At 41.8% G+C, this 25,458-nt stretch overlaps 1 protein-coding gene across 2 annotated transcripts in view; it reads right to left on the reverse strand.

Annotated features, from left to right (window-relative positions):
• Window positions 1–25,192, reverse strand: part of LOC139913796 (uncharacterized) — a 42,116-nt gene extending 16,924 nt beyond the window's left edge. The window contains exons 1-3 of one of the 2 annotated variants that reach the window (XM_078288784.1): window positions 25,092–25,192; window positions 8,151–8,941; window positions 488–649 (exon numbers count right to left, since the gene is read on the reverse strand). In XM_078288784.1, coding sequence (XP_078144910.1) covers window positions 488–649; window positions 8,151–8,941; window positions 25,092–25,170 — 1,032 coding nt within the window. In that variant the 5' untranslated portion in view covers window positions 25,171–25,192. Of the gene's footprint in view, window positions 1–487; window positions 650–8,150; window positions 8,942–24,132; window positions 24,230–25,091 lie in introns of those variants that run through there. The other variant, XM_078288785.1, reaches the window with a different exon arrangement.
• Window positions 25,193–25,458: the final 266 nt, after the last annotated feature.

Consider the following 25,458-nt stretch of genomic DNA (forward strand, 5'->3'; position numbering starts at 1 on the left):
ATGCACAGCTATTTTCACATTTCTAAGCAGAAAACACCCTAAAATCCCTTTAAGATATATTGAAGGGAACTGGTATAGGTCTTCCTAGCAAGAAAATTTAAAGCAGTTTTGAAAAGAAAATATATTCAAAACGTATCACTATTACCTACAGATTAAGAATGAAAATATATTTTGCCAGTGAGATAATATAGCCCACGTGACTGGCAAGAAAGGCAATATATAGGTCAAATTAGAACAATTATGAAAGAATTCAGCAACTATATCTACCCAGTCCTAAATCTTGGTATGCTTTCAAGAGATTTGACAATTTAGTATGACTTTTATTGTTGATCTTGATCTTTCACAAGGGATCTGCAGTCTCCCATGTGATTTAGACCAGTTTTTCTTAAACTCAGCATTGAGGACCGGTCTTTTCGCTGTCATGTTGCTGAGTGGTCTGTGTCTTTTCCCTGCTCCCCCGTGACAAAATAGAAAAGAGAACACGCACCTCTTTAGTCTTGGTCATCCTGCCGTCCTTCTGCAGGCCACAGATCTGTCTCTGCAGCCGGAGGTTGGTCTCCTGAAGCTGGCCGATCTTCTCGATGAGCTGGCAGATGTGCTCCAGGTAGCCCAGGCCTGATCCCAGGGGGTTGGAGCTCGCCTGCTGTACCTGGGGAACCAGAAGGTACAAGGGTTAGTCAAGACGATATACATCTGCAAGCAGTAACAAGCTATGAGAAAACATCTATTTGTCGTCGTTTACTTTCGAATGCTATGGGTTTTGAAGGCCTATACTGATACCAATAGTGTTGAACTGAAGCCGCCGATAGCTAATATTTTGTGCCGATATTCAGTATTTTTTTTACATTTGACCATTTTCATGCCAAAACATTTACAACACTGACACTAAAACTCTCCACTGAAACCAATACAAAGGAAAGGGATTTACAAGTTTGCATTCCAATATAATGTATCTGATGTCCATGTTCATTTTCATGCATAAAAACCATGGATAAAAAAAAGGATTCGTTCAGTAATGTCATCCAATGGGTGGAAGGTAAGCGAGGCTGGCTTGTGACTGGAAGGGGGTTTGAGTCTTTGGACTGCCTGGGAAAATCTGGCTGGAGGAAATGAATCAGTAGAGCTTTTCCTCCAACGACTACCATGAAGGTGCCCTCGAGCAAGGCACCTGACCCCCAGCTGCTGCAGTAGAGCGGGTCTGTGGCCAACAGTAGAAGACTATAAGCATGTAAATATAAGGCTGGGTGTTGTTGGAAAATGGACATGTGCTTAGTCAGCCTTTCCTGGGTAAATACAGGTTAAAAAAGCTGTGGCTGTGGAGGATCAAAGAGTTGCTCCCTATAGTTTAACGGTTGTGTTGTCTGAACTCTTATGTTATGTCAGCTGATGTAACTTGTCAGGAATGATATCCATGTTATTCAGCACATTAGCACATTCTGTCGTCTGCCTAACCCTGGACTGTTCTTATCGGGATGTTTTACGGCTTCCAAAAACACTGTTATATGCGAACCACATAACCTGAAGTCAGTTTTACTGTGTGAGAACTTCTAAAAGCATTCCATTGCCACGGGCAGCTAGTCTCGCAATAAATTCATGCTAACATTATCCGGGAGGGATGAGAAATGAAAAAAGATTATGGGTGATGCAGTGAACTCCTGACTTCATTGCATAATCATCACATACCAGCATACGTTTTTAGTTGTAGTTTTTTGATTAATTGTTGGGCGTCTTATTTTCCATGTTCCCCATGGTGGAAATGAAGGTGTTTAAACACAAAGACATATGATCTATGGTAGCTCCACTGAGAGGATTTTGCCATTGAGAGGAACGTTATTGCAGTCAGTTTTGAGTTAGACAAAACATTTCAATATAGGTTTTAGTAAGATATGAATAAAGCAATATTGCACTTAGTTCATCTAGTTTAAATTAGTATTTAAAAATGAAAGTTGATCTGGTCTTCCAAACAGGAACTATTTCTCCTAATGTATCCTTCCGCTATGTTCTCTTCTATCAATAAAAATGCTATTTGGCAAAATTATGTTCTAAAATGTTGGACCCACAGTCCATTGAAAATCACAGTAGTGGGATCTGTTGGTGAATCTGTTCACCAACGTGTTAAATGTCAGTTTTCAGGCTATTTTTCCAAATGCTACAAACTCGTCCAGCTGCATCCGATCTTGGTGATTAGTTTATATTCTGGTTTTCATGGCGGTCAAGTGCCAAATAACCCCCATGTTAAAACTTGGTGGAAAGTGGAATATTGCTTTAAGATAATAGGGTAAAAAAAAAAGTGGCTTTGGGCCGGGCGGCGCTGGACTATAGTCACTTCTGTCTGAGTTCAAACGTGTTTTACTGCATCACTCAGAGGAGGTTGACAGTCTTTACTGTTTCTGTGTTTGCTGTGGCGTGCCACCACTCGCCCGGGAGGTGCAGATGTTCACGTTTTTCAGAAATCCGAAAAGGAAATTTTGAGCAAATATTTATATCATCCATCAACATTCCTAAAAGTGTCCCAACAAAAGCAGGATGTGAGCTCAGGTCGGGGTCTTTTCCCCCTCCTCCGAAGCCCCTTTCCCGTGCCGCTGACGGTGAAACTCCAGTCGGGGAGCTGGGAGCTGTGATGGAAACGCTGGCCAAACAATGGGACACAAGCCATAACAGGCTGGAGGACTGACATCACTCATTTCCTCTGATGGAGAAACCCTCTGTAGATCACACATGCTCTTGACCGTGAACCAGTTCCCACCCGGCAGTTTTTATTGTCTAGAGCTTTCTTTCACACTGTCATTTGCTCATAATACTTAACCTAACTGAGCATTTATGCTTAGAAATACATCTTGAAATTTCCAACTTTATTGACCAAAGAGTCCCTAAATGTCCTCCAACTCTAAAACTGGATCTAAGCACAGATTATTTATTCCATTTAATACCTTTAGGGTTCGACTGATGTTGGTTATTGATGGCCAATACTTGTGGAGTGAAGCTGCTGAATTTCCCCCAAAATTGTATTCTTGGCAATATTTAGACCATGGGATACTAAATCTCTCCATTGAAATCTAGGATAAGAATAATAATGATCAAACAAATTCTTGTGTGGAATCCAATCAAAATGGCAGATTAGAATTCAGGTTAAGGTCTTCTCATAGACAACCAGTGTAGTATTGATCAATTCTACAATAAATATGTAATCAAACAAACTTCTTCATATCCATCATGTCAGAGGTCACAACACTGACTGGACCATAAATGTCTGATTTTTAATTAAGGCCAATATCGGCCCTGTATATTGTTAAACTGATATATCGGTCTTACTCTAATTACTAGCAGGTGGATATCCTGACCTGGTGCACCATCAGTCCCCAGGGGCTTTTTGCTATATCCAGGCTACTAGATCTAGATCTATAGTAGTTTATTGGTGGCTTATTAAGATAAGGAAGGGTATTCCTTCCAGGAGATGACCCTCTCTTTGTCTGGGCTAGTCGTTATGGGGAGGGGTATATGAGACAGTCTGTAATTATAGGCCTTCCTGGCCCGGGACAGTGATGTTAGCAGGGCAGGGGCTGATCTTATCCACGGCCCCAAGAGACCCTGCGGCTGTGATGAGGGGTCCAGGGATGGGAAGAGAGAGTGGGGTCCAGGAATGCCCCCTTTTGCATGCACAAACCCATTTTGGAAAAGGCAAACACACATAAACAAACACACACACACCCTGCTCCCCTTCCTCTGCATTTCCTCTGGCCCCGTGAGTCAAGGGGCAACAATGTGTTACATGTGGGACTGGCATCAGTGACAGGGAAGTCAAAGGCTACGCGTCCGACACTCTTATAGGAATACAGCAAGTTTTTGGGAGATTGGCTTGTTGGTCAATTTATCCATTGTGTGATGAAAATGTAAACACCAAAATCATCCATGTGTCCCTGGTGGATCATTGGCTCCAGTGCTCCATGCTAACACTTTAGCATACACTATGTTGAGTGATAGTAGGCTCCATGCTAACACTTTAGCACACACTATGTTGAGTGATAGTAGGCTCCATGCTAACACTTTAGCATACACTATGTTGGGTGATAGTAGGCTCCATGCTAACACTTTAGCATACACTATGTTGAGTGATAGTAGGCTCCATGCTAACACTTTAGCATACACTATGTTGGGTGATAGTAGGCTCCATGCTAACACTTTAGCATACACTATGTTGAGTGATAGTTGGCCGCTAGCATTATCTTAAAAGTGGGAACCTGTAGCAGCTCTTAAAGCTAAATGGTAATAAAAGAACCTTAAAGACCCCATGAAACGGCATCTTTACTTCCTTGATTTGATGTATTTCCTGTTGAAACAGGATGTTGGGGCGGGGCATAATGCAGTGAGCAATCATTCAAAAGTGTAAACCAATGGAATATCAATCAGGGAGAGAAAGGCAGTTTTATTTGATGGGAGGGGTGGGATTGTAGTTTTTATTTACGCCTCCTGGTGCAGCATGAGGTCACCATTAAAGATACTCTGTTTTCCAGGAAGTAGCCTAAAAGTAATGGAAGTTCATTTCATGGGGACTTTAAAGTACATTTTAAATTATATGCGGCTATGTCTGGCAGCTTTGTGCCTGAGATTAACACAACATTTACATATGATACAAAAATCCCCTCCTTTTTCTGTGTGTGGCTACAGATTCTTCACACAGTCTCCTTTGTTGCTTTTATCATATCCGCTGGAATGTGATAGTGTGAAAGAAAGATGTTTTTAAATGAGCGAGATACAGCGCTTTATTTACCGTGGCCATGTTTTTTCAAAATAAACAGATCCGTCCATGCTGTGAAAAATTGGAATTCCTTCACTGTTACCATGACTTTATCATTCCAGTTTTTTTCCCTTATCATATCAAATCATTGCAAATATGAGCATGATAATACAACAACATCCAAGATCACTGTGGAAAACCGAGGCCTCTTCTGGCCCTCACTTTTAGATGTTTCCATCATCTCTGCTGCATCCAAAATACTTTCCTAAACATGACAGTGTTGGAAAGGAATGAAGCACCAGATGTGGGTTGTGCATCCAGATAGGGAGAAAGGTACGAGCAGTTCACACCCGCCGGTTCTCCCGTCCAGACCCCCGTTTTTTTTTTTCAACGCGCAATCTGTGGAGTGAGGAGAAGATAGTATTCTTGACTCACTTCCCTGCAGTATATCTTTCAAAGCACCCAGGGGAGAATACGCTACGTGCCTGGATTCGCTCTTTTGTCTTGCTTTTGCTTTGACGGGAGAAGTGTTTTCTGAGAATTTATTGCAGGGAAGCGTGGATGGAGAAATGGGTCAGTCGTGACCTGTGAGAGAAAGTAGAGGCATGTTGCACCGCCCATTCCAGTTTTCCACCTCTGACACATCACGCATATTCGTTCCAAGGGCTATTTCTCTGTCTGTTGTTGTTTGCTAATCTTCCATCAGGCTCCAACCATGAAAACCTTTCCTGTGTTCCAGATAAAGCACTTCAAACACCTACTCATAGAAGTGAATGAAACAAATCTCCTGGCAGATGCACATCAGCGCTGTTCACATTCATGTTCTCCAGCTGAGGAATTCAAGTAAACCAGAAGCACAATTTTAAAAGAGCATCCAGGCTTTGTGTTTTAATTGCGCTATATTTCACACTGTAGTGCTGATGAGGAAAGTATGCTTTGAATGCCGGGTGGTTTCCCCAATATGGATAGCGAGTGTGAGATCAGACATACAGCTAAACAGATCCATATGTTTCTCCCTGATGTTAGAAATACGACTGCTATGCAGTCAGCGACTATCTCCACAGCTGAACCTTGAGGCCTGCAAGGATTTTAGAACTTATTCGCGTTGTATTTAATTCTGTCTGGCAGTGTTTGCGTTTTCTTGTCATGGTAACAGAAGTAAACTGGCCACTGCGCCACCATCTGTCCGTCTTGCTGTCAAAAACTGTAATCCATGTTGAGAAAGGGGAAAAGAGCTGGAAAGAAAAGGGAGGGGGATAAAGAGACAAAAAGTCCTTGATGTTCACATATTTGAGGCAGGAAAAAAAAGGTCCCTTCCAATATCCCTCTTCCCACAGAGTCCCATTTAGCAGGCAAAGGAATTACATTATTAGCTGTGGTGACAAGTCACAATGATGACGGTGGGGGCCACACCACCTAACTGCCTGTCAGCAATGTACCCCTAAACTCGGCCATGGTGGGCCCCCTAAAAACCACTGCCACCCGCCGTTACCTCGCAGGGGCCCCAAGGACCTATCAAAGGGCCTTTATCTGGGTAAATATGTGAGTAATTTGAGCTATTTGACACCTGTTTGATGCGTCCAGGTAGACCGCCAAGCTTTGGCCTTGGAAAACAGGGAGGGCCCAGATGAGAGAGGGGCCGGCGGTCGGCGACAATATCACCACGGAAATCTCCACAGTCACTCAGCACAGATGAACAGGTGCTGCATGACATGCGGGTCCATAAAAAAGCTGCCTCGCACTGTAACGCATGCCCTCTCCACCTCCCTGCCTCCGCCTGCATGTATAGCTGGCTCTCGTGTTTTGGTGTGTCTGATCTGCCGGCAATAATAAAAGCCTTGTCTTCAGCAAGGCCTTTGAACTTGACATTGTTGTGAAAGGTCTTTGAGGGAGAGATGGGAAGGATGTGCTGAGGTATCTGTAGCTTTGAAGTATGGTCGAGCATTAGTTTGAGTCTGTTCACTTCAAATTCTATGATGCGAGATTGAAGAGAAATCTATCCCATAGCTGTGGATGTCACTCAGGTATCAGAACTGAATGTTTTAGTAGGCAGATGACTGATTGACTGATTGATTGATTGATTGATTGATTGATTGATTGATTGATTGATTGATTTTTGTCAAAGGAGAAAGGAACTATGATATAAATTGCCCTTGGCTGAAGGTCATTAATGTCATCATGGGCATAATTTTCACCTTGGTGATCTTGGCACAAGACCCCAAATCCACCCTTGCCATGATAGGGTTCATTTTTCTGACAAAAATAATAATAATAATAATAATAATAATAATAATAATAATAATAATAATAATAATAATATTTTGGCCATTCATCTTCACTACTTCAAACTGATAGAAAATGGCAATAGATAATTTCAAACTCTTTTTCAAACTATTGAAATCATGTTGTCTTTTTTGGGAACCAGATCAAATGTATGATTTCCACGATAAAATACTGATTTGTCCCACTAAAGTCTAAAACAATACCAGGCATTCATGTGGAAAAAAAAAACTTAAGGCTGTATCATATTCTCATTCTAATAGCTGCCTGTAATGAAAGACAGACTTGAGGCTTGACTATGATGTTTTCAGGGTATCAAACAGGTGATTATGACTTTGCAGCTTCCACAGCTGTCAGGTGCTCTCCTAGTAGAGCACACTTTGTTTTCTCAAAACTCTTTGGATGTAAAAAAGAAAATGCCTCCTTTTCCCCCCTGTAACATGAATGAAACCACCAACCTTATTGGCAAGCTTTCATCAGGAAACATGCCACTGCAGGTCCTCATGAATGAGCACAGTTGCTTTCTGTCATGCCTCTGGGACAGGAGGAGGTCAAAGCAAGGATAGGGGCTGAGCCCTATTTACATGCATTTGTTCAACAGCTAGTTTTGAGAGAATATCCAAAAATTGAAGGACCTTCACTTAAGGACCTAATCACACTGAGAAATACGCTCCGGGAAATATATTGACTTCGAGAACCTGGCAGTTCACTGGTAGTGAGATAATTACTTGGTGACATAGAGGCTGGGAAGGGTTTAAAATTAGAGATAATGACAGAGGGTGTAAATATCTTTGTTGTTCACCCAAAAGGGCTTTCCTCAAGTCTGGAGGAAACCTAAATAACCTTCCGTAATTGTCCTTACTCAACACTTCTGTAAGCACTGTGATACAGGAAATGTTACGTCCATGAGTTTAAATAGCATACATTTTTGGTATTCTCTTGAAATTGTTGAAAAATCAAAACAAACGGTATCACAATCTGACTTTAGTTTCAGACATCAGTGATTCAAGCAGATTAGAAACGTGAGGGCCCATTTATAGGGAAATTACTTCTACGTGTTCATGGGCCGTTACATATAAATGCTATGTATTTGAGAGTTGGAGATCAAAATTTTTGAACATGATGTTCTTCTTACCTCACTGAGCCTGCAGCATTCCTCCATGTACTCCTCAAGACTGTCACTCGTGGTGCTCTTCCTTAAACGCTGCTGCTCAAAGTCATTGCCTGTCATGTCATCGCAGGCCCCTGTTGAGGATTGGCTCCTAGGCCTCGTATCATCTGAGTCAGCCCTTTCAGTCACACCGTCGCTCTCCTCAAGCTGCTCAGACTTCTCTTCATCTGTTTCACGGGTGCTTCCCAAAGCTCTGTGTTGGTCCCTATCCATGTCCTCATCCAGTTCCCCTGATGCTATAAGCACATTCTCCTGAGCGTCCATGGTTGTACTCAGAGAGTTATCTGTTGCGTCCTCTGCCTGTTTAATCTCAGAGCTCTGTTCATGTTTGAGTAGTGTCTCAGGAATAGTGGCAGGTTCACAGTTCAAGTTGCAGGAGTCGCAGGAGGACTCTCGGCTGTGAACCACAAAGCTCTGCTCGGAGCCTGTAGGGGTGGATGGAGAGTTGGCTCCACTGGGCAGCTCCACTCCAGAGTCCTCCGACTCAAACTTGTACAACCTGGGCAGCTGAGAGTCTGAGAAAATGGCTGACAGGTAGTCTGAGCTGGAGTCCATCAGAGGCTGCCCAGACATGTTGTCAAGGTGGGAATTCACCTCGGAGGCTTTGGCAGGTTCTGAGATGTCCTGCTCAGAAACCGACACCGTGGAGATGGTGGACGCAGAGTCGTCAGCCATCAAGAGCGTCTCGTGAAAGTTGTTGAAGAGCTTCATTTTGGTGAGGACAACCTCGCCGTCCACTACCATGTCCTCTTTTCCTGTTAAGGCAGAGAAAGAAATATAGAATTACTCTACTAGACCCTTCTGCGTACTTTAACTGGGCTGCCAGTTTGTAATGTTTCCACAACTGACTCAAATTTCTCTTAATTACCTCAAATGAAATGAAAGACCTTGAAATACCTGAGTTTGAGCCAAAGTTCAAGTGTTGCTTAGGCCTGCCAGAGAGGCTTTACTAGACTGAAGGCATTTAAAACATTGCCATATTATATAATATCTGGCTGACTTACTATCATTAATTTCAAGGGTGTTCTACCTGCAAGAAGAATATGTTAAGGACAAAATTGAAGACTTGAATATTTCAACCATGCCGTCATGTTCTGCTTAAGTGGAATGATGGTGTTTTTGTTCAAAAGAACTCACAGTTGCATGTCCAATCCCTTTGACCATGAATGACACAGATGCACTGTCAAAATATACATCTAGTGACAGCAGAGTACGCATGAGTGAAACCTGAGGATTTGCATTTATACAATCCTGCATTCTTTAACTCAAATACCACAGGACCCATACAATCTGTCAGTGTCCCCCTACCTGACTGTCCAGCTTTGATCTGCAGCTCCAGTTAATACCATTACAGGGTGCAGTCTTATGTGTCCTCTCCTCTTTCTCGCTGTGGGCAATTTGATATGTCTCGCTGTCAATCAAATACCATTCTTTTCTTTCCTAAACTTTTGAATTTCAAGAGAAAAACACTAACTGCAGATAGCTTTCCCACTTTCCCCTGGGAAATGCTGGGGTTCTGATTAAGCTCGGGTTGTTTTGCTTGTGTAGTGTCTAATGCTGCAAATTAAACACTGGTTAAGCACCTTTTTGGAATAATATAATTCCAGACTGTTAGATCACACCTCAACAATAGAGGAGGTTTGGCGACTTCCTGCCGGGTGAATTGGAGATCTTGCCAAGGCAAATATGAGATTAAAAGTTCTTTGAAGTTGTAAATCCGACGCTTTTATCCTCTCCTGAGGGGAACTTTAGAAAAGGGGAGTCCTTTGAGGGGAATTTTCTGAAAAGCATGTTGTGGGAATTAGAATGGACGTGAAAGTCTTTTGGTTACTGATAGTAGGCGCTGCAAAGCAAAAGTAGAATTGCGCTGTGAAAGAGCCGTGGCTGGGGCGCCGGTGTGTGAGGACAATCACCGTGGAATTCCTTCCCTGCGGTTTAAATGAGGCAGACGGATGTTGTGATTATAAGGGTGGAGGCATGGATTGAATGATGAATGATTCAGGAGTAATTAGCTAGAACTTCGGACAAGACGTTCGCTCCTACCACCTGATTGGAAGGAAGCGATGTCACCAGGATCAGTTAGACTATACCACTTTGACTGTAACTTGCCGTTGAAATTCATTGAAAATGTCATCTGGCAAAATATCTTTGATTTAGACCAATACAAATCAAGCAATACTTGTTATTGATCTGATTGCAAGGAAATCAAATAACTGTAACTGTAACCTCATGTTTATGTGCAACAGATTTTCAGACAAAATCTCTTGTTTTGATTTCAAAGGCAATAACACTCAACAAAACAGTGACGCACCCATGTTTTCCCCACACACAAAAAAAAAACCCTGTTGTGATAACGCTGTTGTTGGATAGGATAGCAGCTCTGCCAAAACACTGATAGTACAGCGGTTGGTTGGGCTGTATCAGCTTCTAAAGGTTCTGGACCAGGTCTCTTCCCATTCTAAACAAGGCCTGTGTTTTCCCATAGTGGTCCAAGGCAATGCAAAAGACCTTAACATTGTTTTAAAAAGCTTATATGCACATCCACCGTTTTGAATAACACCTAGTTTACCAAAGATAAAATTGCACACTATTGTAGAGTCATAAGCCCATTTTGTATGGAGGACCGGAACTGCCAAAATCAAAAATAAATAAATAAATAAATAAATGACTCAATAAATAAATAAATTCCCCTATTTATTTATACTTCTGTTTTAATTTGCTTCTGTATTTATTTACCTTTGTATTAATTCCCCTATTTATTTATACTTCTGTTTTAATTTGCTTCTGTATTCATTTCCCCAAACGTATTTATTTCTGTGTTCTATTTTTACATTTACATTTCTTTATGCGTTTCTGCTTCATTACGCAAATGAGGGGGCTGTGTCTCATGGGGTCAACTTTTCGCCTATTGGTTGATCGACATCAGAGTGCCTAGATCGACTATACATGCCTTGCTCCCACACCGGTGGCCAGGCTCACTCACTACAGAAATGGCTACCTCCAGTCAGGAGATTGCTAGAGAAAGGAAAGTTTTTTGCTTGCGGGTTTGTCTGTCGGTGACATTGCAAGGCTTTTTGGGGTTGGTGAAAGAACAATTCACCGTCGGATGGCAGAGTATGGCATAAGGTGAGTGTGCATGTGAGGTCTCGGGGGGGATTGCTGTTGCGGTAAATTACAGGATTTTATGTATTTGTCTGTGAGAATTTAAAATTATAGCAACTGGTGTTACACTGAAATCTGTGTGCCGTCAAAACGTGTCCGCTAACGTAGCATGAGAATGAGAAATGGATACGGTAGTTTATGGTATTTCAGTCCGATTAGCATCAGGTAACGTTAGCGATTTAGCTGCAGTCCCAATGAGAAAGTGTTTGATGTGGGCCTGTGAATACGAGGAAGCCTGTTGGCCACAACGACAACAGTTAGCAATCGTCTAGTTAACCAGGTCCCGAAAGGACAAACCTACTATGATCGAGGTTAGGGGCTAAGTTACTGCCGTTAGTGGCATGCTAATCTAGCGTTAGCGTTAGCGTTAGCGTTAGCGTTAGCGTTAGCGTTAGCGTTAGCTAAGGTTAGCTCCTCTGGCTCACTTTGCAGACACATCTCTAACGTGGCAAAACTCGAACAGTACTTTGTTTGTCGGGGACTCTGGTCACCGCAAACATTTCACTTCTAACGCCAACTGAATGGAAGGGAGTTACTGGCTGATGAGATGTAACATTTCATGTTCTGTCTTTGCATCCAGTCTGGTAACTCTAGTCTTGTAATCAGCTGGGGTTGTGGCAAAAAATAACTAGAAAACCTGAACAACGAGACTACAATAAACGCTACCTTTCTCGAGGTTGTAATGTTCTATTTTTTCTTGAGACTGTGTTTAGAATCAACTACATAGTAATTATTGAGGCTGTAGTTTGTGGTAATGTTACTGGATTGCAGTATATTGTAAGGCGTAGGTATTACTCATGATGCAATATCCTAAAAAATATTTGAGATAATTGGTTGCATTAAACATTGCTATTCCCTGCTATGAGGCCAGCACATCTCAGACAGTCATTAAATAAATATACAAATGTTATAACAAAGTATAAACTATAGTATAAAATAATTTATGAATCAGAATTGCACATTTTGCTACATACCAATGTATATTCTTTTGTAATGGAACAACTGATGACTTCTGTGTTTCTGTTACTCCACAGATTACATCGATGAGTTGATGGACCTCATCTTTGATCACGTCTTCCAGGACCCTGCACCTTATGTGAGCCAGGTTTTGATCCCCATCCCAGAAGACCCGTGCGCCCAGTCTGACAGGCCGTCATTGCAGCCACGTGTCTCGGTTCAATCAAGAGGCAGTCTGAACCCGACGTAGCTGGCAGCATCATGGAGCTCACATCATTTGCACAGCACCACACACACTGGTATCACTACTCTGACCCTGCGACCTAGAAAGCCCCAGCACTAGCTGACAAAGGATCTGTAGGCTAGACACTGAGAAGAGGGTACACATACCGTCAATATATTTCATTTGAATACTTAGTCTCTTCTTTTGTTGTTTTGGTTATCTGGCATGAGGTCAGGTTGTAGTTGGGTGTTTTCCACGAATACATAACAGATAACTAAAAACATCAAATTATAAATCATTTTGGTCATTGATACTGCACTACTTAACTACACTGCAATAACTGCTACAGTGGAACACTCCCCTGTGTAAACTCACAGATGTAGATTTTGTAACATAACAGCACTCCATTATGGTCCTGCATAAGCAGTGTTATGTTTTTACATGTGCCTTTTTTATGCTTTTTCTAAAATAAAATAATTCTGTATGAACAGTCAGTGTTGTGGTTACTTATTGGTTTCACATTTACTTTACATGGGTGTGTAAAGGGAAAAACGTATATAATCCCACACACACTGTCTACACTTATATGGTGCTTTATTACATTTCAATGACTGAAATGTAATAAAGCACCATGCAAGTGTAGACAGTGTGTGGGATTATATTACTTATTCAGTAACTTTTGTCCTATGCCCCTGTCACTAAAAGACTTTTAAGTGTGCTGAAGTTTTTTCTACATGGATGTGTAATAAAGTATAACAACACAGTTATTTTACTCAAATTTATTGTCATGTAAAGTATTATCCAAAGTCACATGTTCAAATCAATTCATGCACAGAATGCTTAAAAGAAACTTAGTGCTCTATACCTCTAAGCTGTAAGGGCCCATAGTCTGCTTTATAAATGTTCATTGCATTCTGTAGTGAGAACACATTCAAACATACAGGCTCCAGACCAGGATGATCCACCATGCATGTAGGTGGATCCTGAAGCTGATTCATTCTTCTGGTAACCTAAGGAATGAGAAAGGGTAACTTATTGAATTTTGCAAGCTTTATAGGAACATTACACTGATAATTACGTTTATCTATATTATATGTTTATTATTTAGCACAGACAATTTAGAGTAGATGTGAGTACTGTACAAACTAATGTACAGGACAAACAAAGGTGTCAACTCTAAAAGAGGTAAGATGTTATGTACAGGGGGAATGACCAGCAGGCCTCCATGAGATACAATGGTTGAATATTACAGCTATAGTTCTAAAACTGTTGAGCTAGCGTTATAGCTGAATAACACTGGCATAAATTACGATAGTCATATGTCCAAATGGTAGAAAGCATGGGGCATAACCATATGTTTGCCGGTGTCATGACTATATTTGTATCCCCTGAAGAGGAGTTCTTCTTTCGCACACATCACACATCAATTTGATGTATTTGAACGTAATAACTACATAATGTCTGGTGTGTATCGCTAGCCAGTACAACGGCAATTGTAAGACACTTCATGGAATAAAATTACAGCAGCTATCCAAGTAACGTTAGCCAGCGAAAAGCTACCAACACCTACTGTGTTGACTAGACAGCCTCAAACCACCGGCACCAGTGAATGTCAGGCTAAAAATGAATCAAACAAACCATACAGTACAGTTACCGTGCGAGACACTCCGGCAGGTAACGTTAGATATCGTTTTTATGGGATACAAATTTGTCCACTATGGCTATCCAGAAAGACCACATAGCTGACGCAACCACATACACACGCACGGTGAGAAAGTACGAACAACACACTGAAATTTCAACCTACCGTTCAGAGACATCCTGCTGTAACCGTGTCTGTAAAACTTCGGCAGTTGCCTCCTCTTGTTCGGTTGACAGATTCTGCCTCAGAAATGTACGGTTTTACATGTTCTGTCACAGAGTTTTCTTCTACAAGGAGCTGCCATGTTGGTTAACACTTCTCCTTCCTAGCCTGGCCACCTGCTGGCCACCAGTGTGGGAGCAAGGCATGTATAGTCGATCTAGGCACTCTGATGTCGATCAACCAATAGGCGAAAAGTTGACCCCATGAGACACAGCCCCCTCATTTGCATAATGAAGCAGAAACGCATAAAGAAATGTAAATGTAAAAATAGAACACAGAAATAAATACCTTTGGGGAAATAAATCGGGGGAAAATGCAAAGGGAAAATATAATACAGACATAAATACAGAAATAAATAAAATTAAAAGAATTAATAAATAAAATGGAAAATTAAATGGGAAAGTAAATAAATAGGGGAATTTGGTGCATTTAATGGCATATTTATTTATTTATTGAGTCATTTATTTATTTCTTTATTTATTTTTGATTTTGGCAGTTACGGTCCTCCATAATTTTGAGCAGCACACCTAACAAAATCAATTCAGGTCAAAACAGAATCTATTGCTATATTTTCATGGAGCAGAAAAACTATGAGAGTTTAACATTGCCTTTATAATGAATTCCATTTTGAATTCGTAAGACTGTAACTGTATTGCATCATTGTTTCATGGCCTCATCAAGGCAGCATATTCGATGCTGTTCCCTACACGTTTTGCTTTTTCATTCCCTCAAGTTCGGATGGGGCTTAACTGAACTGTACAGTCAAGTCTAGTGTTTATTTTACTCAGTTATTCTCTTTTGTAGAGGTTGGATGTGGTGAGGCTGTGTCACTGGAGTCTGTCTCATGCTGCTGATGCTACATGTGGAAAAAAAAAGTCAAAATGGCTCAATTTGAGCTGTTGTTTCTCAAAACAAATTATTTTTTCTGCCGAGGCTACAGAACCCATTTCCTGTTTTTGCTGAATGCTGGGGAAAAAGTATTGTGCGTTCAACCATTTCCACAGTGGCTTGAGCAACAGAGCAACTTCATCACCACTGAGGCTCTATTGTTTTTCCCAATGACCTCACTACATCCCATGAATGACAAGGCCCACTGTGTGTTTATTTCTAAGGCAGCGTAATTCATTATTTACTGTCTCTTGAACAACACCTCAAAGCCACAGTATGATGTAAATGGCTTTCCTGAATATCCTCCTGAGTCATCAGCCATACAAACAATAGTTGTGAAATACAAAATTCACAGAGGGAAGCGTTAAATTAAGCCTTCCAGCCCAAAGAAGCATAAAGCATGGGCATTCTCCATTATTGTAACCTTCAGCTTCCCAGTATTATTAATCATTGTTATTATTAATTGTTATTATTAATATTATTCAGATTCCCAGTACTATTTTGTCCTGCACTTTTGGGCAGATTGGACTTTCACCTTTTACATTTTACCGTTACCATTTCTTTGAGGGAGAGCTGCTCTGGAGGCAGAAATAATCTCATTAGGTGGAGCCAAAGAATCACAGGTTTTCTGTCTAAGTAATGTTAGACTGAAGCCCAGTGAGAAAGACAAGAGGTAAGGGTTAGGAAGCAAATATTATGAAGCCTAATGCCCTTGGTACTAAATGCAAACTAGTCATACTGTTATCTAGGTTAGCTAGTTAGCCTAGCTGACCTTCCAAGTTCAAACTAGCCATACTAGCCTATAGCTATCTAGGTAAGCTAGTTAGCTAGCTGCTGACCTTCCAAGTTAATGAATGTCATGGTCATGAATGAATGAAAAAATAAGTTGTTGTTTTTATTTATATTTTGACCATAGTTACTTCTCATCCATTTTGCGCCCATTTCTGTCCTCTCTTGGCAAAATTCAAACATACACACAATTGTTGATATGCAATGTAATTTGTGGTTTCTCAAATGTGTATGATTTCACGTCACTTGCCTTTCGGGAGAAAACTTTGACCACTGATACATTAGGTGACTCCAAAAAACAGTGGTTCTTTGGCTTCACCTATTGGTTTAACTCAACCAGTGAGATTATTTCTGCCTCCAGAGCAGCTCAGCCTCTGAGAAATGAAACTACAATCTGCCGCTTTTCTCATGAAAGTGCTTCACAACAAAAAAGCACAAAGCAATAGTGGGTATAAAACAATGGCAACAAATTCAAAATGCAACTCCACCAACAAAGTATGCGTGAAAATGAACTAAAGATGGAAACTCTCAGAGTATTGCTACATTATGAACGTAAAGACCTATTTTAAACATATTCTAGCAGACAGCCTTGATAAGGCTGTAAACCCTGAGGGGAGATATAAAGGCTTAAAGCCCATGTCCACCGTCTCCAGCAGTAGGTCCTGATAATCTCGTAATTGGCTGTATCAAGTCAGTCTGCAGTCAGCCGTGTTATCAGCGCCACTGTAATGAGAACTGTTGTATTTCACACAGAGGCTGGAGATAAAAGAATTAAAGGGTTAAAGAACAACAGCGATAACCTACAGTAGAATAACCAACACATAGGCAGGCATGGAGAGGAACTAGATGCATTTACTCAAATATGTGTAAGAACGTTTTGGTACTAAAGTGTAGTGCATGGATTTGCACTCAACTTGAGGTCAATTAACTGGGGATTGAATACAGTCAAGCATTAAAATACAATATTATTATATTAAACATGTACTTTTACCTTTCACCGTTAGGTGTATTTAATAGCAAACACAAGTAAACTGCAAAATTCCAGATGTATGCCAGATTATTTATGGCTGCTTCACTTGAGGTGTCATTCACCCTGCTTTAAATTTTGTTGACACCTGAAGGTTACTGTTAAACGCAGCTCAACATAAAGCTGTGACCCAGTTAAGGAGAATTTTTTGATGTTGGCTGTTTTTACTGGGTCATTGTTTATGAATAGAAGGCAATCTGCATCCTTAAATCCCCCTGGATTTTCAATTAACAACCTGTAGACCTGACTCCCCTTACCGGAGAGATCAAACAGCAACTCGCCAGGCTGCCTGGAATCTCAATAATGCAATATATTGTAAAGCACCTTGCCAGGAGTATGAATATAATAGAGGCATGTGTTGGAGCAAAATACTAACAGCAGAATGTAGGTCAGTGGCCATCTTAGCCGGATATGAAATGGATAGGATGTTTCTTCATTCAGGAGACTTCATTCAGGATTTTATCTCTCAGCAGGGAAAGCGTAGATAGTTGGAACACAGCCAATTCCCCTTTACATTGTCTTAGGAGGTGATGGTTTTTAAACATTTATACCATCTTACAGTCGATCAACAAGACTTTGAGAATATTCAATTTAACAGAAGGACATGTTCAGTTAGTTTGATCGTTTTGTTCATTTTCATTCAGTTGGTTTCACAATACGTCAAGAGTGACTATGAGGCAATAAAACTGTCACCGAAACTGACTAATTCTGCGTAGTCTTAACATGCTTCATTCATAACAAACCACATTGTCTATACAGTATTTGGTTGCTGTAAAGAGAGCTGCCATATGCTACAACTCTGTTGAAGTCATTTATGGTGTCTCTATATCCAAGCCATCTTTTCTCAATTAACTGCATTAAGAGGAAGCCGATCTATTTCCAGTGACAGCACACCCCAAGAATTTCTTCCCGAGAACCAGGAATGTGGAAATTGATAAAAGCTGGAACCAAATGCGAAAGCTCTGTAAGAAATTAAACAACAAATCAGTCGCGGCACAAGCTGAATAACAACATATTTCTCCTCGGGAGACTAAACTCCAGACATCAGTTTTCACTCTCCTCTCCATTCCACGCTGGCTTATCTTTTCTTCCACATAGTTTTTTTTTTTTTTTCCTGTGACTGCCTGCTTCTGTGAATTACCGGCAGACAATAAGAAGGAGACCAGGTTGACTTTAATTACACACTGAAGTCACCTCGCCAACTCAGCCGTGTAATCTGACTTCTTGCTATTGTGATACAATCTCCGTCCCTCCCTGCAATCCCTTCCATGCAATCACCATCAGCCGTACAGGTGTCAGCCTGATCCAGCTGTCCTCATCCATCCCCAAAAACACAAACAGATATTCTATCCTGTAATTGTCTACACTGGCTGAGTCAGCCTATTTCCAGTCGCTATGCCTGACTAAATCCCACAACATATAATTACCGACGGTCCACCCTCCCAGACTCATCCTAAGCCTCCTCTCTGACTAAAAACGACCTTCAGCCATTTCCCATCATATTCATTTCACATTCCAGGCACTGCTAGTATTGTCATTTGAGTGAGCCAAAGTATTTTCTCCCTTGCGAAGTCGCAGTGTTTTCAGGAATAGGGGTGTTTCAGTAAAGTCAGTAGATTGGCCTGTTGCCCTCTTAGATGCCTGGAGCGTGGGTCCGCACTATGAGAACACAGCTTTAAGCTGCCTGGAAGGCCCCCACTCCCTCATAGAGGGAAAACGCAGCCTGCATCCAGGGGTTAAAAGAGGCCAGTGGGTACTGTGAATAAGGACACATACAAACATATTCTCACAGACCACTGTATTAGGTTCGTTTATGCGAACAGTTCACTCCTCCAGAGCATAGGTATAAAGCATGTGGTCAAGGTCCAGAGGTTCAGTTACTTTTGGACTAAACATAAGAATAGGCAAGATGCGTGATTTAAGCAACCGATTTCCTTTCTAGAGTTTACAAGAGGAGAATGGCAAAATTCATTCAAGCTAACAGGCCACAAGTACACAAATAACAGCTCAGTACAACAATGGTGTGCAGAAGGGAATCTCAGAACACACAACTCCCCAAGCCTTGAAGCAGATGGGCTACAGCAGCAGAAAACCATGCCTGCTTCCACTCCTGCCATCTAAGAACAAGAAGATGACGCTACAGTAGGAACATGATCATTTCAGTCATAGTCAAAAACAGCACCTGGTCTGATGAATCCCAGTTTCTGTTGTGACAGGCTGATGGCAGGGTGACAGCATGAAAGTACCAATGGAGCATCATTTGAATGCCACAGCATAAACATTGTTGCTGACCAGGTGCATCCCTTCATCTCCACAGTCTACCCTTTGTCAAATGGATGTTTCCAGCAGATTAATGCTCCATTGTCTCAAGAAGTTTCCAGGAACATAACATAAGTGACTTTAGTTCAGTCCAGATCTCAACCCAATTAAGACCTTTGGGATGAGGTGGAACTGGATGTTCACAGCATGAATGGGCCACCAAAGAAACTGAGTTATCTATCATCTATCAAGTCAGTATGGGCCGAGATCCCTCTGGAACATTTCCAGCACCTTGTTGAATCCAGGCCTTGAAGAATTCAGGCTGTTCTGGAGGCAAAAGGGGGTCCAACCCAAACCACTAGCTAGACGTACCTAATAAAGTGGCCACCGAGTACATATCCTCTTCTAGTGTGTGTGTGCGTAAATGATAATAAATGTGTGCTCTTGAGTGAATGTGGGTGTTAGTATGAGTGAGTGTTGGTATATGTGTTTTAGTACATGTGTGTGTGCGACCCTTGTGTGTGTGCAGTGCAACTTTGCCCATAGAAACTCCCGTAGGGGATTTTGTGGCCTGCACGCAGACTCCACATTCCAATCCTGCTTTCTCCGTCATGGCTGGGTTCCCAACACAAATATGATTTATGTGTGGAACATGACAGATGACTGGATGCAAAGGGAGCTCCAACTCACACATGGAAGAAAACACATCTCAAACCGAGATCAGCACAGAAATGCCACTGCTTTTTGCGCTGATGATTGGGTAACTCGAAAAACGTTTTGCACTTGTTCACTTAAGCACTTGTTCACTTGTGGAATTAAATGGAAACTTTGCATTTGATTTCCGTCTGTGGAGCTTTTTTTTCCATTGTTAAGTGTGAGCTCCTCTTGTACCTAAACTTCACTGGATTTTTGGGCATTCGCACCCGTTTTTGCATGTCCAGCCAGTACAGTAGGCGCAGATTCAGATGCAAATAAGATCATACATTCTACAATCGAAACTCTCCTCTCTTCAGCCAAACTTCACATTCCACTGAAATAGTTTTCCAGTTGCGCCCGAGGTCTCATGACTCTAAAAAGGGCGTATTCCCTCAACTCCTTTATAGCATTTTCCAATATAGGCTTAATCTTCCGCAGCAGGTGTGTGTCACCTGGCTGTCTCTTAATGCAGAAGACAGGTTTTGGGAGGTTTTGGGAGGTCCTGAGGCACTGGAGCCAAGGCATGTGTAAGCCCTGGGGCTAAACTGTTGGCTCAGTTGGCCCCTTAGATCCTGAGCGGAGGGGCCGTAAACAGGCTGTGACAAGCCGGCTATTTTTACGGCCCAAGTGGATTATGGGTATGTCAGCTCCCCGTTAGCACTCTGGGTGGTCACTGGTCAAGACTGACCACTGGTCCTCTGGGGCTCCAGCAGGAAATTTTGAATGGGGTGGCCAAGGGGTGGCTAGTGATTTTTTTTTTTTTTTAACATAGTTTCTAATTGCATCATCAGCAAAGTAAGAAATCAGTGCCATGTGGAAAAACAATGCAAATTTTTTTTTTTTGACTATAGGGTTACTTCAATACATCCAGGCCATGTTAACCTTCAGTCTCCCTTGTTATTTAGTTTATGAGATCTGGTACACAGTTCAGTTTTGGAATAGCTCAAAAATCTGCAGTGACTGAAGATGATTCAGGATCAGATCACTTATGAATTTCAGTTTTAGTGTGAGCTCCTCATTTTTACCCTCTTTTGACACAAGAGTGAACATAATTTCAAACGTCAGTTCAGTTGAGTGCTAAATAAATCTGATGTTCTCAGAGTAAAACATTTCAAAGGCTCCTAAATCAAAGGTAGAACACGGAAAAGTGAATAACAACATCTAATGTCCTGGTTAGTGTGATACCTATGACTACATTCAGGACATGAAACTGATTTTTAAGCCCAATGGTCACAGTGACCAGTGGATTCAGTATTTCACCAGCTGATTCTATTTCTCGACAGTCAAACAAGTTTTTAGGTTTGCATTATCAAACACAGGTTGGCTTCCTGCCAGAATGTCTGGTAGAAATGAGACTAGAAGAACTTGCCAACATTTGACTGGTGTTCACGTCAAGCACTGAATGCAATAAATCAATACTTTTCAATTAGTCATTGTTAAGAAATGGGCATTTTTCATGGCAGGTTAAGTGTAAATCTAGGGTTATGGTCAGTGGCTTGACAACTTTATAGGAAAAAAGTGTTGTTTTTTGCTGCAAAAATGTACCATTATTGTTGAATACATTCCCAAAACTGAGATTATCAACCAGAGCTTTTGTTTTTAACATGAAGGCCCTATTCATCAAGTCCCACAACCTGCAATTATAGGCTCTGCAAGGACTCCAAAACAAAGCAGCATCATTTTCTCGTGCCCTAAGGTGCCAGGACAGCTCAGGTGACACAAACCAGATGTGTGATGAGGTGGGACATACCACCGCACGCCTTCTCCCCGTCTCCCATTTATCCCCCATCCCCAAAACCCAGGAGAAGCAGTACACCACTCAACTCGTCTCTCAACACGTCGGCCGACCGGGATCTTCGCTCTGCTTTCCACTTCTTCCTTGACCGTGGTGTCGTCGACCCCAAGGACGCTTCCCAGACTCCCTCCCTTTATCAATGCGAGGTAACGGGGGCCCCAACTCCGTTCTCTCCTATCAGACACCATTAGGATAAGGCAAGAATGTGCAGGAGCACTGTAACTCAAGTCAAGACTCCTCGAGGCTAATTTCCTCTGACAGTTTTAAGTTTGACTTCCCACCCCTCCGAAATATAGGACATATGGAGGCCAAAGGAGCCTGTTTCCCTACAACTGTTTTCAACTAGACACTCTACAAGGCCTGCATATACCCAGCACCTTTAGGGTGTGTTCACACCAAGCATGTTTGGAGCGGTTTATTGGAACTCTGGAGCGTTTACTGCTTTAGTTTGGGTTCGTTTGGCCAGAACCAAGCCATTCAAACTCTGGTGTCCTCTAACAAGAGAACTGTGGTGCCATTCGTTAGGAGTGAGAACGTAATCTAAACAAACTGCAGAAAACAACCCAAAACGCAAGGCATTGTGGGTATAAGGAGAAGGATGTTGACATCTGATAGCCAGCAGTTCCTCATGCTTGGAAAGCCGAGCATAACAAAATGAAGCGAGGGTAAACCACAGTCTTCAGCTATTTCTTCATGTGTTTTTAACTTTAATCTCTAACCAGGCTGGATGACAGGTCACCAAAACTCTGTCCAATAAACAAGCTACTTGTGAGTCCATGTGACTTTTGTTTGCAAGCCCAAACCTAAACGAACCAAACACAAAACTGCAACACACTGCAAGTACACTTTTCCACTATGGTTCAGGCTAAAGAAAATTAAGTGTACAATGCTATCGTTAGCTAAAATGACAACAGTTAGTCTTTGAAATACCTTTAAAAAATGATGTCAAAGCACTGAACATCACCAGCAGCATCACCACCAGCAGAGGTTTGCCTGGTCAGGTCAGACAATGAGCGAAACCTTCTTCCCTCTTGAACATGTGTGACACATACCATACTTACTACTTTCTTCACGTCCAAATTCTTGAGGTCTGAATCACCTCTGACAGCTCTTCTCCACACGGTAATCCTGTCTATCACAGAATTCCACTGCATCTAGCTCAGTTATGCATATTTCAGGGTATTAGTCACAAAAATGATGAATAGGGGATTTAAAAAAGGCCAGTTATCGAGAATGGTTGAGTGAGGCAGGATCATTTTTCAAACATTTCTAGTTGCTTTTCGTGGTTTTCTGCCGTCTCATGAAATAAAGAACATCGAATTTCATCGGGCAATGTTTTCTCATTGTTTGCCCCCTTTACCAGCAGAGTCGTAGTGTTATTTCATCCCAGCTCAGTTCCCCAGACGATCTCCTGCCTCCTCCTGAAACCTAAACAGCGATCAAATGACAACAAGGATACACAAGAACGCGCCAATGAGAAGCCGTTCCCCGCTGTACTGTACACAATGTAAGCGTTATCTTTACAATGGGCCTCTTCTTCCTGCTCCGAGTATCATGGCAAACAACGTGATTGCCGTCAAGTAGGGCTTAGGGGCTCCTTCACAGCCGCAACAATGAGCAGATTTATCATCCCCCCATAACACAACAGCTTGAGGATTTGCTGCTCGGCGGGTGCGGAGGGTCGCACTGTACACTGATGTCTAACCGAGGCTCATAGGTGGAATGCAGAGGAACCTGAAACCAGGATTATAATGAGGACTTTCTGTGTATCACTTTGATGCACTTTGCATTGCTTTTGATTTTGTCATACACTGACAAAATAAGTGTACTCCCACTTCCACAAATTCATATCGACACTGCTTAACTAGGCCAATGAATTCTGCAATTAAAGTAATGAAGCCTTGTGGCAACTGATAATGTAATAACCTGCCAAAATGTTATAAAATGCCACTGTCAGTGGGTCATAAAATAAAACCTGAAAAAGTAATAAAGTGCCAGATAACATCTTCAGACTGTTATTGTACTAATTAAAATGTTACAACCCTTAGAATGTGATAATAGCCAGTCAATGTAATCATAAATCACATTATCAGAAAAAAACAATAAACAAAATATTAAAACATTTTTGACTTTAGAGGGACATTTAAGTTATTACATTACACCGGAGTTGTTACATTATCAATGGCTACAAGCCTGTAATTGAAATCCACATCTATGTTTATTTTTGTGGCCATGACCCTTACTATAACATATCAAAATCATACACGCATGACTGATTTAATGTACCTTCCGCCCACTTTCCTGGCTCTTCTTGTCAAGTGGACATACAGGATGGCATTGCCATTGCCTGACAATTAGTCCGGACCCTTGGATTGCATTGTTGTTTGAATTACGCCTCTTGCCCTGATGCTTTGAAAGCGGATAGGCAATCCTGCTCTCCTGTTACAGTAGACACATGGAGGAGGCTGTATAGAAATGTGCTCTTGATCTCTGTTTCTAAATGGCAACCACAGCACAGACTTTTTACAACTCTCAGTTTTCATTAAACAAACCACTTTTTTTAAATGCACATCAGAAAAACCTGTTTTAAAGTCATCCACAGCCTGAGCAGATAAAGAATAAGATCTTAAAAGTTGATTTGCACCCCTCCCTCCCTCCCTCCCTCCCGGATGAATGTTTGCGTGGTTCGCTTTATTACCCTTTAGGAACAAAAGTAAGTCTGCTGTGTGGGAACCCAATGAAACTCTTTTTAAATAGACAGAGCAGAGCCGACTCGGAGTCATGTGATGTGACTGCTGGCATCTCATCTCGCTTACCAGGAGAAGATGACCAACGATGCATTCAGCTCAGATGAAAATGCACCTGTGGACTCAAATCCATCGAGTTCTTCACGCGCTTTACTCAAACTGTCAGCCAGTCAGCATAACAGAGAGGCACACAGAGTGCTAATCACCCCTCTGTTTGCTGAGACAAATGCCCTGCGGATACCCGAGCAAATAAATGCCTGTTTCACGCCTACGGGGGGCTCTGATGAGAGGATTTGTCTGCTGATGATGAAAGATGGGGAACCTAAAATAGAGCACTGGTTGTTTTCATACATAAAAAACACCTTGAGACTTGAAATTATAGCTCTGGCTCATCTTACAGCTACTCATCCGGCAGACGTTTAAATTACACATTGGTGGGAAGGATGAGCCGGGAGATGCCACAGTGAAAAAGAGATAAAAAGAAAAAGGTGACCGTACCTTTCCTCCAAGGTGCCAGGATGGAGAAAGACTTCTGCCAGCTAAAGACCAGTCCGGGCTTTTTCTTCTTCACACTCATTTTGTGGTAATAATCCCTCAGGTTCAGGAAACTTAATGTTGACCCTTGTGGAAACCCCCCCCCCAAAAAAAACAAACCCTTCCTTAGAGGCTCATCATTACATCGAATGTTGAAGTGTATCCTGCCTTGAAGTTCAGTGGTGGAAGAGGCATCTGTTGTCCTCGAATAGGGTCATGATGCCCGTTTTCCTCGCCTGCCGGTCTGTCTGGGACTGCTGCCGAAAGTGTGTGAGCGAGTGTGTGAGAGGGAGAGGGTGTGTGTGAATGTATCTGATTCCTCCAGCTGAGG

Source organism: Centroberyx gerrardi, chromosome 15, assembly GCF_048128805.1.
Source record: "Centroberyx gerrardi isolate f3 chromosome 15, fCenGer3.hap1.cur.20231027, whole genome shotgun sequence".
NCBI classification, from domain to species: Eukaryota; Metazoa; Chordata; class Actinopteri; order Beryciformes; family Berycidae; genus Centroberyx; species Centroberyx gerrardi.